Below are 16553 nucleotides of genomic sequence, written 5' to 3'. Positions count from 1 at the left end.
AGTATGTCTCGGTGCTTTGTGGTCTTGGAAATAAAGCAAACAAGCATGTGGGAAATACTTGACCTGTAAGCAGGTTGTCAGGCTTCAGCATTTCATCTTTAAAACCTAAAACTAAGAAAGTCAGACCTGAAAAACAGACATTGGGTTGTGTACATAAAATGATTCCTTACTTCACTCCAGATCTGTGTTTTCAGTGCCCAGTGTAGCACCTGTATATTTTCTGATTCATAAATAAAGTGTTACCTTTGTGATTCCCATGTTCTTCTTTGTCCTGTATCTGTCCTGTCCTATATCTACACATGTAGAGGTGGGAGCATCTGACAGATAATTATCACAGCAACATAAAATAGCTCTGAATAATTTCTCTTTGGGTGAGTTTGTGTGTTTGATGTTCTACAGTGCGAACATCACATTAGCTGGCAGAATTGGTCTTTGTTTAGTTAATTAAAATTGCAGTCTTTGCATAGATTAGAAATCGGTCTATTTAATTTACATTTGATTGTGCTGAATTGGTAGGGCGAAAGAAATCAATTTACATTTGCAAAGAATTTTGCTGGCAGAATAAAAAAAAAAAACAAGCATGATGGCTGATCTTGTTCTTATTTTGTTAATGCCATACTGCAGATATGCAGTGGGGGTTTTTTGTCTTTAAAATGCAAGACCACACATGTTGTATAGCATTAACCTGTATATGCTTTTATAATCTTAACAAGATAAAAAAAAAGCATGTTTTGAGTGCGTCTGATTTTGCATTAAAGGGTACGAAGTATGGTTTCCACTGTGAAAACCAGAGTCTGGTGTGACTAGCATGGTTATAGGCTTTTGGCTGATTTTCAGAATGTGCATTAGCTTTGAAAAATAATAATCCAAATTTCATTTAAGAAAAGTTATTACCTGAGCCTGTCTTTCAATCAATGATACTTGGAGGCCACTCTGTGCAGCTGAGTAACACAGGAGGTTTGAGGATGGATTCAGACTTCATGTCAACAGTCTGTTACACTGACGCAGGACTACATTTTGCATTTGATCATCCTCACATTTCGCTGTAATAAATGAATATTCTGTGCCACCCAGATGAGAATGGGTTCACTTTTGAGTCTGGTTCCTCTCAAGGGTTCTACCTTATGCCATCTCAGGCTCGCTCATTATTGACAAACTTGCACTCATAAAGAACAATCTTATTGATTCTTTCTTCTACATTATCTGTGTAAAGCTGCTTTGAGAAAATGTCCATTTTCAAAAGCGCTATACAAATAAAAACGAATTGAACAGAATTGAACTTATGTGCCACTGCTAGAAATGCTACAGACACATAGTTTTATTCTTTGCTAATTTGCATATTTGTCAAAGTTACTGAACGATTCTTTGTAAAAGAGGCCCCTCTTTAAGATACTTAGAACTAAATCTATATTGAATGAAACTTCGACTGTGTATCATACCACTTGCATTCACTCTGTGTTACTTGCAAGTAAATGGCAGGTTTCATTTGTGGACTTGTGTTGTTGTGTGCAGTGTGGAAATAAGGCTTAAATACATGCATGAGGGCCGCTTTAGTGCTCTCGTATTATTCCAAGCCTTTTGAGCGTCTCTAGGCTGTGAGATGAACACGTTCCGCTTGTGTTTGTGTGCGTGTGCGTGTGCGTGTGTGTGCGAGTGTGAGTGTGTGAGACGTAACCCTGGGCACTCGAAGAGGAGGGTGAATGCAAAACAAGCTTGCAGAGATGCTGCACTGACACTGAACACTTTCTCATTTATAGGTAAGTACTCTTTATCTAGTGTTATTTCCTTTTTATCTAATATTTCTAGCACTGTATGTAAAGTTGCAAATAATTTCTGCAGTGTATTTATTGTGATCTTTGCAATCTTTTTTTTAGAAATTGTTTAAATATCTGTCTATCTATCTATCTATCTATCTATCTATCTATCTATCTATCTATCTATCTATCTATCTACAGAAAGAAAAAAGAATATATATATATAATATTGAATAATAATAATAATAATTATTATTATTATTATTATTATTATTATTATTATTATTATCATCATCATCATCAATTTTATTTTTATTTTTGTTATTTTTTTTTACTTTCTGTCCCAGGTGTCAGGGATGTCGTGTTTTTTATTGTGCCAACTTATATCTAGTTATATCATCTCATAGCATCAGAATGCATATGTAAATAAATAGTAATTTAAACTGTCATTATTAAATGTTTTGCTAAATTGGACAGATTTTAATAACATTTCTTGAAATAACAACAAATTTAAAGGCCATGAGTCTTGTCATGATCTGTAGTCAAAGAGGTTTAAAAAATTCTATAAAGAGCTTGCTGACATAGAGTTTGTTCATTGCTGGAACACTTGAAGCTAAAAGATATGTGAAAGTCAAATTTTAATTCGTAAATTAAATGTCAAAATCAGGTAATTCTTATGAATATCATATTGCTTTGCACTGTGCACCAACTGCAGAACTGTGTGCATCTTTCTATTTGTAAATATGCACATACCCTGCACCACTCTAGTACAAAGCAAATGCTAATATATCCCTCAATTATCGAGATACTATAAATAAGAGCCTACAGATGGTGGCTATGAATCTGATCTGCTCCCATTAGTAGTATTAGCTTAATGTAGAGTACTGGTAGTCATAGTAATAGCACTTATTAAACACGTGTTATTCTTTTTTTGTTTATAAATCCTAATACATAAAGCAAATGCATCTGTTACTATGGATGGGTAACAAAGCAATAAAACATTCGCACTGGTAAAATTTATGTTTATTTTGCCATGGTTTGGGTCAATTTATCCTCATGATAAATGAGGAGTCCAGTTAAACAGGATTGAGGTTTTGTACTAAGTTGTAGATAATATTCAAAGCTGCATTGCAGTTGTTTTGTGGACTTTTATAGCCTGTCAAGATATATTTTTTCCAAATGAAAGCTGTTTAAGCCTGTTTTTCTGCATAACTAAATACTTTCTGCACCAATGCTTTCAGCATTTATTTTTCCAGAATCTAATCAGTGGACAATTGCTAGCTACAGTCCTTTTTTTTTTTCTCCCATTTTTTTGGCACAGTAGTGTGGTGACAGGAGATGGGTCACAATGCACTTTACCATCTTTTTTCCATTGGAAAAACTTTCCTGAAAAGTTACACCATATTTGCAAAAAGTTAAACTTTATTCAACATTGTTAATTCACTGGACACACTCACATCTAATCTTAAAACATGGAACACTAGTTTGCTGCTGAGTGAGTGAACACCCCTTAAGATAAGATAAGATAAGATAAGATAAGATAAGATAAGATAAGATAAGATAAGATAAGATAAGATAATAGAAATGTGCAAATATATTAAAAAAGAGATGTAGTAAAAGTATATACATTGCAGTGCGTAAATACAAAAGAAAATGAGACCTCCAATAAGTAGTTACGCTTCCAAACATATTGCACATAGGTAATATTGCACATACATGGGTAATATTGTACACCTTTAAATTAGTGTTATTGTACATTTTTGGTAACTGGTTCACTTTGAACAGCTCTGATTGTAAAGTCTAATAGCAGCAGGGAGAAAAGACCTTCTGTATTGCTTCTTTAGACACTTAGGATGTAACAGTCTGTCACTGAAGGAGGCTGCAAATAAGGTCTAATTGGTATCCTCGACTGTATCTTGCACTGCTGGCTAGGGCGCAGCTGCTAACACAATGACATTCTTTCAGTCACAATTAATTTCCCCTGACAGTCAATTTCTTCCTTTTTATTTTCTCCGTACAGTCTCCACGACATCTTCTGCTCTCTGGCAATCCACTGGCTACATGTTGCTAATATAAAATATAACTCTGTGATCTTGCAACATTCATGCCTGCAAAACTCAGTGTCTGACTATTCTGGAAGCTAAAAACAAAAAGGGATTTCAACTACAGTATGTGCAGAACTCACCACTTGCACCCCATTTGCAGTGAATTGCACTGACATGTTAATGCTGACTGGGCATGCTGAGTTTACAAACTCAACACTCTAAACAGTTGAACAATGGAAGCTATAAAGTATTGCATAAATGCTTACCAGACAAAATATTAAGCCAAGATATCTTTAATCACTCATCCCTCATTAGACGGATCATTCAGTATCCCAAGCACCTACGTACATCAAGTTTCTTTAAGTGATCTGATAGCAGTATACAAAAGCCCCTTCTGGTGTAATACTCAATAAATTATTTAAAAAAATACGCAGTATGAACAAATTCAATTGTCAAAGTAAATATATCCTATTGGGTACACTGCAATTGAAATTGGTATAGTTAACCTTTTCCTGAATGCTAAATGATATTTGTGAAAAGAGAGTTTAATTATAACATTAATGAACTGATGGCAGCCTTCATTTAATGTGGTGTTGTGAAGCCAAAACAAACACACACCCCCAGCTCTTAGTGTTAAGTCCCATTAGCTCACCCACCCGCTGTCTCTGCTTCACGCCCGATGAGTCATGGTTTTCAAGTACTCATTCATGACACTGCAGTCAACCATTACAGAGCTAAGCACTTGCCACATACTGAGTGACTGCAAAACATTAATGAATGTGATAGAACAGAGTCAGGTAGAAGTACTGTTAAAGTAATCATCATCAATCATAATTTACATTCTTGGAAGAAAAATGCGTCATTAGCTACAAACATTTCATAGTTACAGACAATGGTGTATGATGCCATTCTTCTTTGTAAAGTAATATTTATTGGGGTATATGTCATGAAGTTTTGGAGAATTGGAAACACTATTAAACAACAAAAATGTCAATTTGCAAAATTAAAGCTTCTAATGTAAAAATAATAAATAGCCCTGATGTGCACTTGATCACGGCCATTGTTTTTTTAACATAAAGTCATGCAAAATAAATATCTCTTATTACTGTATTACTGGGATTTGTGAAGCTATTGTATACAAATGGTTTTACTATTGTACATAAACATTGTACTGCTTTGATCTTGCATATAAACATGCTGAATGATGTTTTACAAAAAAAGCCTTGATTGATGGATCTATGGAGGATAGATGTGTGACTGGATGGACCAAAGCATTTTAACATATAGATATTTTTATGAATTAATCAAACCACGACATGAATGTTTTGTTTATTCGATGTTTAAATCATTTTAAAGCTTCACCTCATATTTGATCCCTTCCGTGATTTTATTTTATAATTTTTTTGTAGTATGAGGGACGCATCTGCTCTAGCACTGGTCGAATTAGGTAATCATTAAAGTCTATGAGCACCTTACATGGGCGCACAGTTATGAAAGCCCACACGATCAGACAACAAGCGTTTCTTAACAGGCTCGCTAACTGATCCTCTGGGTACAAAGCAGGCCTGTTCTTTTCATGTCACAATCGGTGAGTGGAGGGGCTGCGGTTGCACACACTAAAGTGGCCAGGCCATTGAAGGTATTAAAGAGGCGTGTAGTGTACAAAGCATGGGTTGTGATAATGGTGCATGTAACACATGACCAAAATAGGAATATTCAGTGAGCTAATGTGGAGAGGAAAGGCCAGCTGCTGAGAGTATTCTGTGGGCAGACTTATTGGCTAGTAAGATTAAAATCATGCAAAACCTTCACGATTTTATAGAAGACAGAAGAACATATAATTGCTATATGTTAACAAAACACTTCAAAAAGTTCATAAAAAGAATTTTATCTTATTGAAGATCAAACCTTTAAAGCTAAATACACCTATGAGGGAGGATGGATGGATGGATGGATGGATGGATGGATAGATGGATAGATAGATAGATAGATAGATAGATAGATAGATAGATAGATAGATAGATAGATAGATAGATAGATAGATAGATAGATAGATAGATAGATAGATACATACATACATACATACATACATACATAAATACATACATAAATACATACACACATAAATACATACATACATAAATACATACATACATAATTCCACAAGTGCTAATTAATTAATACAAGATGTAATTTGTTCCCCAGAGTACAGATACAGCTATCCGGATAATGAGCTATGCTATGGATAAGTGCGTACAAGTGAAAAGTACAGAGGGAGAAGGTTAGCATGTTGTCTTCTCTCCACACCTCGGGCCAGATGATCTGCCCGGTCTGGCTGGTCCTTTTTTTCTATTCTTTCAGCATCACCCCATCTCAAACTGAACTAGGTTTGTATGTTGTAAACTACAAGATAATATATTGAATATACTAACAAACGTACCTTGTCCAAATAAATATTTTGCAGAATTATTCTGACATGCCGCGCATCTAGTAAGCAAATTGAGTGTGCTTGATTTTTTATAGATGCTCAGTCCATCTCCGCCTCATTCCACATGTCACTGGATTATGTAATTTCATCCTGAAAAAAAGCTCAATATTTTTGATCAAATCAAATGTAGAACCTTGGATTCTGGTTTATTTTAAGGAGTGGACCTATTTGCACAGCTGCCATTGTATTTTTAGACATTTTGATAGCATTTGCAATAATATGGCCCTGATAGCACAATGTGTCTTATGCTAATTTTGCATTTGTTTGCCAAAATGTGGTGTTGCTCAGACAGTAACCTAGCAACAGCACACTTCAAAATACCTGTTTCCTCAAGGTGGCATGTGTGTTCACTTGGAGATTACCCTTAAAAATTATGTTTGATATTTAGATTGTAAAATATACTTTTCAAATCATTTCTGAGAAATTACACAAAAGGAAACTTATTTCTATAGTATGACTGTAGTGTACACATAGGCTCGGAATCTAAATCTCAGATACTAATGAGTGCTTTAAAGGTGGTTTCTCTTTAATCATAAACGTTTTAAGCTTATTTAACATATATTTAGGATTCTTCTACTGCCAGAAGTAATAAGTAGTCAGTTGCACAGAAATACATGTATAAATACCTTAAATAATATTATCATCCGTTTAACATGGGTGACAAAATTTGACTCAATTGCTTAATTAATAGATCTTCCTCAAATTCCTACCACACTGTTGGAGGCACGCAAATGTATAGAATTTCATTAGATACATTTTCACTTTACTTGAACTAGGAGACCCAAACCTGCTCCAGAACGGCAGGTCCCCTGTGCACAAAGTTTGAAGATATGGTTTACATGGGTTAGAGTGGAAGATCTTGAGTGGCCTGCTATAGAGCTCTGACTTTAATTCTGCTGAACACCTTTGGAATTAATTGAAATTTATTTGGAATTAAGTGTGCAGTTAACACTAACTGCACACCAGGCCTCCTCACCGTATATCAGTACCTGACTTTACTAACACACTTGTAAGCACAAATCTCCTTAAGCACACTCCAAATTCTAGTGGAACATTTTAGAAGAAAATTAAAATGGGATTTTCAAAAATCACATGCGAATTTTATTAAATATGTATGTATATAACGTATGTAAAATTTCTACAACTTGATTTAGGCCTGACATACATGCAAATAAGACAATTTCAGCATTATCTAGTGGCAGAATTTGACCAAGTGAAAGATTTTTCTAGGCTAGTGGTCACCAATCCTTGGAAACTTTTACTTACTTATGCGTATACGTATTTGGCTCACAGGCCATAGTTTGGGGACCCATGTTCTACACTGACACACATATATCCGTGCACATATAATCATAAATAAATCACATTAATGGAAAAAATGCTAATTAATGTATAAGTAATAACTTATTTAACAAACTAATGAATCCCTACCTTTTAATATATTGATTCTTCCTTTTTTTTTAGCGTTCTCAATCAAACCGAAAGATGTTCTAGGGGCTCTGAACAGGCCGCTGATGTTGCACTGTGCAGTGTATGACACAAGCCCACAGACAGAGCTATCGGTGAAGTGGGAAAAAGAAAATGGAGCATTGTCAGCTGGAGTTCATCAGTTGGCCAATGGCTCTCTATTTTTTTCTTCACTCATAGAGGAAAACCTAGGAGGATACATTTGCAGTGCAAGGAAGGGAAGCAAACAGATCAGAAGTTCTCTCACAGTCAGCAAAGCATGTATGTAACATCAACATGCAGTGGATCCTGACAGAGTTATTTTCAAGGGGTTTGGACTATAGGGCTTGCAGAAGAACTTTTCATTTATTTACAGTTTGCCATAAATTATGTCAGTAGAAACTCAGATTTCATACATGTTATTAAAATCATGTTTAGTAGGTAGAGCGAACCCACACTATTCAACAGAGGTATAAAGTGTACCTGAAAAATCATACTTACTTTAAAAAAAAAAGTTAAAAGTTCAAATGACTTGAGTAGAAGTCTTAGAGTACTTAAAAAACAGTAATACAATAGTATTTTACTTATATTGAACTTAGGTTTAAATATGCACTAGTCCTCAACACCAAGACACATGTAAGTTAAAAGCCAAAAACAGTTGATTTGTGAGGTTTTATTTCATAAGATACAAATTGAAGTATACACCTCGGAATTGCATTAAGTAAAGTCTACACAACAGCCTCTTCAAAATGCCAGAATGAAACAAAGTCCAAACAATTTGATCAAAAAACAAAGACAAAGTAGTAAAGCAATCTTCCGAAAAGGGCTCTTCAATTACAAATAACATTACAATATCATGTCACAAAGTAGAAGAACCATTAGTTTTTAATGGACAAATAAAATAGCAATGACAACATTGACTCTCTGCAGAATAAATAAGCTACAGCAGATAAAGCTGCCATGCAAAATGTAATTTTGTAATTTTATGTAAATGTCATTGTCTATTAAAATATAGTGAAGTAAAAAGTACATATATATTAAATTATAAATTTAGTTGAGCATAGAGTAAAAGTTGCTTATTTCTTTGATACTGAAATTCGAAAATATCCAACAAATTACTTAAGTAAAGTAAGTAAGTACATTTACACAAATACTTTACACCACTGCTGTATATCTCTGTCTATAGAATATGTTGTCAGTCTGTGCAATTGTTCTGGCTCTATGAAACATGTTCAACTGTAAATCTATGTCTCTGCCAATATATCTCCAACTGAGATTTGGTTTTATGTCTCCTGCAGATCTGGAAAATGTGTTTTTCAGTCCTCAGTCTCAAAATGTAAATAAAAATCAGGACGTGTTTTTCCAGTGTGTGTCAGGGGACAGCGCTCCACCTGCTCACATATTGTGGCTGAAAAACAGCCACACTTTTACAAGAGGAACTCAGATACAGGTACTGCAAACAAACAAACAAACAAACAAACAAACAAACAAACAAACAAACAAACAAACAAACACAAATTGTAATCGTATGAAGGTTTTGATTTTCCACGTTCAAAATTGCAATTCATTCTCAGTCCATTAGATGTCACTATAGGGGTTTATTACATGCTCACAAAACTATCATAAAGATTTTGCAACTATGCTTGTGAGCCAGCATTGTAAAAAGATATATTTGGATATATTTGTGCTGGTTAGAATATGAGTAAAATGTTTTATTTAAGGGACTAATGATTCTGCAAAAACATTTTCCAAAATCTGTTCCTCAAAAAGTTATCTTCAGGGCTGTAAAGTCTGATTTATTTTATAGGGTCAGTATGGAGGGGGAAGTCAGAAAAAAACATCAGGCACTCTGCACCTGACCAACGTCTCTAAGTCAGACCAAGGCCATTATGTCTGTGTTACCCACAATCCTCTGCTTAACATAAGCAAAGAAAGTGGCACAGCCACATTAAAAGTCAGTGGTATGTGATAAATTGCACGTAACAGTTTACAAAACCATTGCTTCTCTTTTGTGGAACTTTTGCTTAAACATGTTGCTTCAGATGTTTTCATTTTTTACTTTCGTTTTTAAATATTTTTACTTGCAGGACTAAGCATGAGTCTTGAGATTATACAGGGTCCTGAAAATATCACAGTTGCTGTGGAAATGAAGGCAATCCTCCACTGTGTAGTCCATGGTTTCCCTACTCCCAAAGTGCAGTGGATCAAAGAGGACCTACTGTTACCCAATACGTCACGATGGGACCTACGTGATCATGGACAACTTCTTGTTTTTGAGTGACATTATCAATTCTTATAAAAATGAAAAATTTGCATATCAGTTTATTCCATAAAACATTATTCAAAGTGTTTTCATTGAGAAGCATGGGACATTTGATTGTGTCATGCTTATATAAAAGTAACAAATGGACCAATTCAGTTCTATATATCCCACAGAAGAGTTTTGCCAGAAGATGAAGGCTTCTATTACTGTGAGGCTAACAATGGCAAGGAGAGACTCAGATCACAGCCAGCTTACCTCCTTCCTGCAGGTACCTTCATGTCATCTTCTAAAGAATTTATGCATGCCTACAAACCATGTAAAAGTAAGTACCCGCTGTAGTACACCAAATGAATAGTGTCGTAAGGGCAGGTAACTGAAAGCTGGTTCTTGCGAAATGGATGTTTAAATCTTAGCCGTGATGCCAATGTTGGCCAGTAAGGCAATTAGTACACATAACATTACAGATTTTGTGCTCTTGATGTGGTTTCAGATCAGAGTAGGTAAATAAGTGGGTAAGAAAATAAAACCTCTGATGAACCATCGATAGAAAATGGCAAATCATAACACTCTTGGGAATTCTCTACTTTCATCTTGGTCTCGTTTACAAAAAAGATAGAGTAGATGGATGTAAAGCGCATTACTATGAACTATTATAATAGAATTTGCAGTCATCCATGTATCTATGGTCATGTTTTTTTAAAGCTATTGTTACGACCCAGTCTAGGGTTAGGCCGGACAGAGTATTTAGCTCGGGATTCAAAAGAATAGATCTTATAAATTGACAACCCAAACACACAACAAACCACAAACGCACACAAAAAGGTTTGCTACACTGTAACACATATGTACACAGACTTACAGGCTTGTCTTCAGGGTGGGCCAAGGCCAAAACAATAAACAAAAAGGACTATTTGCGGAAGCTACCTTTCCTTAAAACAAAGAAAAGGAAAATACAAACAGCTTCCCTAACTCCCTGCTTCAAAAACAAAGACAAAACAATCCCTCACCCAAAGTAAATGGCAGCCACACCCCTAATGCCAGTGAAATAAATATGTACAGTGACCAAAGATTTTACAATATAATACAAAAGAAATATATACAACCAACAGTAGTCCAAGGGCTAAACAGGCTCAAATTCCATAAACAGGCAGAGGTCAAAATCACGATCAACAACTACCAAGCTATACCCCAAACACCAACGCAAACAAACAGACCACCACTACAACAACTCTCCTCGATTGCTTCACTCCTTCCTCCTTAAATAGGAACTGGTGGATGATGTCATCGTGAAGGAGGTGGGATCAGCCAGGCTAGGGCAGGCCTCAAACTCTGGAGTGGATCGAACCTGCACACAAGGCACACATACAGAACACCAATGTGGACATGGGCTACCTAGGGTTGTAACACTATTGAAATATACAACGATTAAAAATAACAAATTAGTCAAATTAAAGGACAAAATCCAAAGGAGCATGGGAAAACACTGAAAAACAATAAACAGCACAAGAACCAAACTGCGGACGCAACCAAAGTATGCAAATAACCAGAAAGTAAGCTAGTAATCAAGTGGTGTAATGAATTTTTGTCAGGTGAGAATTTAACTCAATCAAGTACACATCCTAACCATTTTTGTTGTTATATTTCTTTCTCCTGCATAGTGATGGACTGGGACTTTGTCCTCCAGTCTGTTAATAAAACAGTGAGGAAGGGTGACTCGGTGACACTGTACTGCAGACCTCCACATAGCCGACCCCCTGCTCAAGTGTCTTGGTTTAGAAACAACCGAATTCTCTGGTCCAGGTCACACATCTCAACCCAGCCTAATGGAGATCTGCTCTTTCACAGGTGCTTTTAAACTTTGTTTAGGACCACAGTTTACTTAAGTTAGTACCTTTAATAATGTATGCTGTAAAACTTTTTTTTTTCAGTGTGCAAGAGACAGACAGGGGATCTTATTTTTGTCGGGCTTCAAATTCCTTCCTGCAAAGAGCTATAACTTCTAGAAAAATCTTCTTGGAAGTTCTAGGTATGGTATATTCTACCTTTTATAATGAGTGTACTCGTTATATATTGTTTCATTATAATACAGTACATAAAAGGTTGTATACGGATGAGTGCACCTACATTTAAATTATTATATATTCAGTACATTTTAAATATAGACTGGAAAACAGAAACATATGTGCCTTTTTTATTCATCACCCAAGGGAAGTGCAAAACATTTCACTTTAATGTAACTATTTGCAAAAGGTAATAGTTTTACCATTGCAGGACTTCTTAGTTTTTGTTTTCAAGCATGATTAGACTTCAGGATTCCTTTTATACCAACGTTTTAAACAGTTTTGTAACATTGTTTTTGGTTTATGTGATTGCTTTGACAGCCCCTCCATCTGTGACTATCTGGCCCCTGGCAGTGATTTCAACAGTCGGAGCAGAGGTAATAATTCAGTGCCAGGTGTCAGGACACCCTGTTCCTTCTATTGACTGGTTAAAACGTGGACAGTCGGTAAAAACAGGAGGCAAAATTTCTAAGGGGTATGCATTTGTTCCATGTATATCAGTTTTTAGGTTACCATGACGTTTTTTATATAAGAAGTGTTACAAGTTTTTGTTATAAAAATGCCACTTTACTCACAGGGTGCGAAATGCAACTCTTTACATCTCCTCGGTAAGAAACTACGATGAAGGATTTTACACATGTGCAGCCTCCAATTCTGTGGGACAGGATGAGAAAACAACTACTCTACAAGTAGCTGGTGAATGAGACCTATACAAAATATTCATATTGTATGTCCATGTAAGGTCATTAAAATTTGTTCCTTAATCATTCTGTACTGTATATACTTTAAAATACTTTTTTAGCAAAGCCGGTCATTGTGTTATTTGAGAGATCAGTCAATGTGTCCACGGGAGCTACTGTCATTCTTCCATGTCGGGCTGTTGGAAATCCACCACTGAAGTACAGTTGGCAAAGAAGCGCCCTTCAGACACCTCTATCACTTTCACCACGCATTCACATTGATGGCAAGTGATTATTTATTTATTTCTTCTTCTTCTTCTTCTTCTTCTTCTTCTTCTTCATCTTCTTCTAGCTGCCCACGTTATGGGCTGCCATAGCAGACTATTCGTCTCCATACCACCCTGTCATCTACATCTGCCTCTTTCAAATAAACCAACTGCATATCTTCCCTCACCACATCCATAAACCACGACCAAACCATCTCAATCTAGCCTCTTTCACTCTTTCACTCTTTCAACTCAATTTAAATCCTGTGTATCTCCTTTAGAACCCAAAGGATACCTCCTGTCTTTTTGTAAAATTCTTTTTGTTTCTAATTATCTTACATTTTAATGTGTTGTCTAACATCATGAATGCTTTGGATTTTGAGAGCTTATTTTTCCTGCAGATAATGAGACATTGCACATCTCGAATGTCCACCAGTCAGATGCAGGAGAATATTACTGCACTGCTGAAAACAACATTGGTCATGATAGAAGGAAGACTACAATAACCGTTTTCTCTGGTAAAGTAACATTTTCTTTTGCACTAGACATGCATTTATAAATAATTAAATAACTGTTATAATGCACTAATTGATGTAATCTTCTAACTTGAAGCTGATACTGATGAGGATATATTAACTACAGTGAGTAGTATAAGTATACATAGTATATATAGTGTTGTGATCTCATCCCGTTGTAAAAAAATGTCTTGTTCATATTCATTTACTGTATTTACTGAATTATAATTAATATTATATGTATTATTATTATTATACTTAGGCTTATTGGGGTTTTTTTTACAAATATTTTAGATCCTAGAAATCAAACCAGAAGAACCTACAAATCCTAATGACTTCAAGAATTTTAAACCCTATAAAGGTAAAAACAAATCCATTCTGTAACAACCACAGGTACTTTGTGTCTATTGTATTTATTAAAGCATGAGTTTTTCTTCCACTCTTTACAGATACTTATCTGAAAAACTCACCAACAGATTTTACCCCATGGGTTCCTACCCCATTCTCTTCCTATATATCTGTCTCTGACCATGACAGCATGAACAAAGAAGAAAAAGGCAAATACAAAGACCTCTTAAAAACACCAGGGCCACAGTCTGTCTTTCCTTACTCCAAACTCTTAGAAACACGAACACAGAAAAGGCATGCACTTGTTACTCCAGCTAATCTAATTACCCAGCATCCAGATGACCCAATGTTACACTGGAGCCACATGAAGCCATTGTCATTGTCTTCACCCAGCCAGACATTTAAGCACATTTTCCTTCAAGGACCTCCTGACCAGCACACAAGCTCACAGGAAGCTCATGCCTCTACCAGTTCATTGGCTCAGGCCCATGAAATAACCCAGACCTCCGGATTTACATTGTATAATAAGAACAATATCACCAGCACAACTCCCATGAAGGTCCACCAATACTGGAGTCAGCCTGCTGAACAGTTTACAGCCACCAAGGCATCACAGGCAAATAATACAGAATTAGTTGAAATGTTAAATAAAAACACATCAAAGGCCCCCATGAGGACCACAGATGACAATGCCAGGTAGTACATTATGTGGTAGTAAAACGTTTTTTTACAGCCTTCATTTTTTTCTCCCTGTTTTGAGGATTTTTTTACAATCTGTTATCAGGGAGAAGAGGAAGTCGCAAAGTTGGCTGCCCGTGCTTGAAAAACATGACATTCCAATAGTAGTAGGGGTGGGAGTTTCCTTGGCATTTATTTTCATTACCATGGCTTTCTATTCTCTGTTTCGGAAAAATGACCCTGCAGCTGTAACTACTGGACGAGCAGGTAATAATCTTGAAAATATACAAAACAATTAACAGATGTAAAATTTTTTATCGAATCGATCCTATAAATAACATTTAATTTCTTTATTCATATTGTACCAACCAAATAATGGCACTCTTTACTGAAGCTCGCAGAGGCCTTGGCGCGCCTTGCAGGCACGGTGAACGTCTTGCCGTTGAAAGGACATATGATAATAAGTGAGTTTGAGTAATACTATAATGCCAGTCTAAATTCATCCTAAACCACCAATCTGAAATTATTTTAAATAGTATTTTTTCATACATTTGTGTTTGCTGCAGAGCATTTGAGGATGATAACATGGCTGCTGTTATTGAGCAAAGTCCAAACACATCAGAGATACGAGCCCATCCCCCAACTTCCAGTCCATCCACCTTGCTAATGGAGTCATGTTATGGTGACACACAAGAGGAAGGCCAGCCAAGCCAAGACATGCCAGTTATAGTGGAAACACACCCAGAGCCTTGTGAGGAGGAGCAGGTCAGTGAAGCTTTGGTTTATAAGTAAGCTTGTCCATCATGGCTGGTGGTGGTGATTTGAGATTTTGGAAGGGCAATTGTTTTTAGCTAAAATCACAGTTTAGATTTTTATTCCAGATGATGGATAAGAAATGTTGTTCAAGTTGTAGATAATTCATTCTATACCTTCTATACCTCAGTTAGAGACCTCGTTTGAGGAAGGAAAAGTCACGCCCATTCTCCCATCTGACATCCAGCTTCAGTGCACGGAGGACTGGAAGAGCCATGATTTGGGACAGTGTCAAAGGGATGCCCCTTCACCACCCCCTTCCAACCCTGTGGGTACACAGGAAGAGGGTCTCCGCTCTTCTCTGACCCTGCAGACAGGTGATTCGTCCACCACTCCAGTACACCACAGTATCAGCCTTTCCCATGCCTCCTGTCCCCTCATGTTATCCCACTGTGTCACCCTTGGCCTGACCTCTGTGGCTGTTGATGTGCATTTCTACCCCTCAACCACGACGCAGTATGGGCCTCTGAGACCTCAGAGCAATTCTCGGCATGAGCACGATCAAAGTGCTCTGTCTAAGCATCATAGCAAATAAAGAAAGCAAAACTAAAAAAAAAACATGTCTCACTCAGTTTTAAATTGTTATCAAGGTTTATTTTTGTCTGATTTATAAGGTGCTGTTTGTTTGGGTGTTATTGTTTTTTAGCTTTTTTTTATGTTCTACTTTCTGGGCTATAATATGTGTACATAATGAATTCTTTATAGAAACTAAAATAAACTATCAAATGCTACAAATATTTTGTTACTTAAAAAATGCTGTTTCTATGTGTGTGTGTGCTATAGGAATGGCAAATAAAATGAATTCATGATGTTTAATTAATTTTTATTAATTTTATTGTACTTAATAGAATAGTAATTAATATTTTAAAGATGAATTGCCTCAAAAGCTAGCTGCAAATGTGTGCAGTGATACAGTAAAAAATGAATGATTTAGCAGTAAGAGGTTTTTAGTACAAATCAACATGACTGTTACATTTACATTACCAAAGGCTGTGCTACCTTACAACTGAACAAATCTGCTTTGTGTTAATATCAGTATTACAGTGGAAATATTATGGAAATTCATAGATTATTGTGGTTTCCTTTTGAAATATTACGTTTAATAAAAGTCTATGCTGATGTTGTATTTGTGCATTTTTTTGGCTAGCCAATATAAACAGGCTTGCGAATGAAAGTTCAACATTTCACACAGGAAAT

At 36.0% G+C, this 16553-nt stretch overlaps 1 protein-coding gene across 3 annotated transcripts; it reads left to right on the top strand.

Moving 5' to 3' along the window:
* The first annotated feature begins 1683 nt into the window (after window positions 1–1683).
* On the top strand, window positions 1684–16433 carry LOC124380362 (roundabout homolog 1). Of its 3 annotated transcripts, XM_046841249.1 has the most exons (19): window positions 1684–1757; window positions 6005–6186; window positions 7752–8015; window positions 9032–9183; window positions 9541–9694; window positions 9821–10264; window positions 11655–11841; window positions 11925–12022; window positions 12378–12531; window positions 12634–12752; window positions 12859–13020; window positions 13404–13520; window positions 13615–13643; window positions 13812–13878; window positions 13967–14561; window positions 14650–14810; window positions 14938–15007; window positions 15110–15308; window positions 15487–16433. In XM_046841249.1, the coding sequence occupies exons 7-19, from the start codon at window positions 11657–11659 to the stop codon at window positions 15889–15891; spliced, it is 2361 nt and encodes a 786-aa protein (XP_046697205.1). In that variant the 5' UTR covers window positions 1684–1757; window positions 6005–6186; window positions 7752–8015; window positions 9032–9183; window positions 9541–9694; window positions 9821–10264; window positions 11655–11656; the 3' UTR covers window positions 15892–16433. The 3 variants fall into 3 exon arrangements, with proteins under 3 accessions (XP_046697205.1, XP_046697206.1, XP_046697207.1); XM_046841250.1 differs by lacking the exons at window positions 1684–1757; window positions 6005–6186; window positions 7752–8015 and having other exon boundaries at window positions 8492–9183; XM_046841251.1 differs by lacking the exons at window positions 1684–1757; window positions 6005–6186; window positions 7752–8015; window positions 9032–9183; window positions 9541–9694 and having other exon boundaries at window positions 9707–10264.
* The last annotated feature ends 120 nt before the right edge of the window (window positions 16434–16553 follow it).

The sequence above is a fragment of the Silurus meridionalis genome, chromosome 27, assembly GCF_014805685.1.
Source record: "Silurus meridionalis isolate SWU-2019-XX chromosome 27, ASM1480568v1, whole genome shotgun sequence".
Classification (NCBI taxonomy): Eukaryota; Metazoa; Chordata; class Actinopteri; order Siluriformes; family Siluridae; genus Silurus; species Silurus meridionalis.
Note: the sequence above shows the minus strand (reverse complement) of the source record. Positions and strands in the feature narration are given on the sequence as shown.

Coding starts and splice junctions, on each gene's coding strand:
- LOC124380362 (XM_046841249.1), top strand. CDS start 11,657: ATGGACTGGGACTTTGTCCTCCAGTCTGTTAATAAAACAGTGAGGAAG. Junction 13,879..13,966: donor GAATTTTAAACCCTATAAAG/GTAAAAACAAAT, acceptor CACTCTTTACAG/ATACTTATCTGAAAAACTCA. Junction 14,562..14,649: donor ACCACAGATGACAATGCCAG/GTAGTACATTAT, acceptor ATCTGTTATCAG/GGAGAAGAGGAAGTCGCAAA.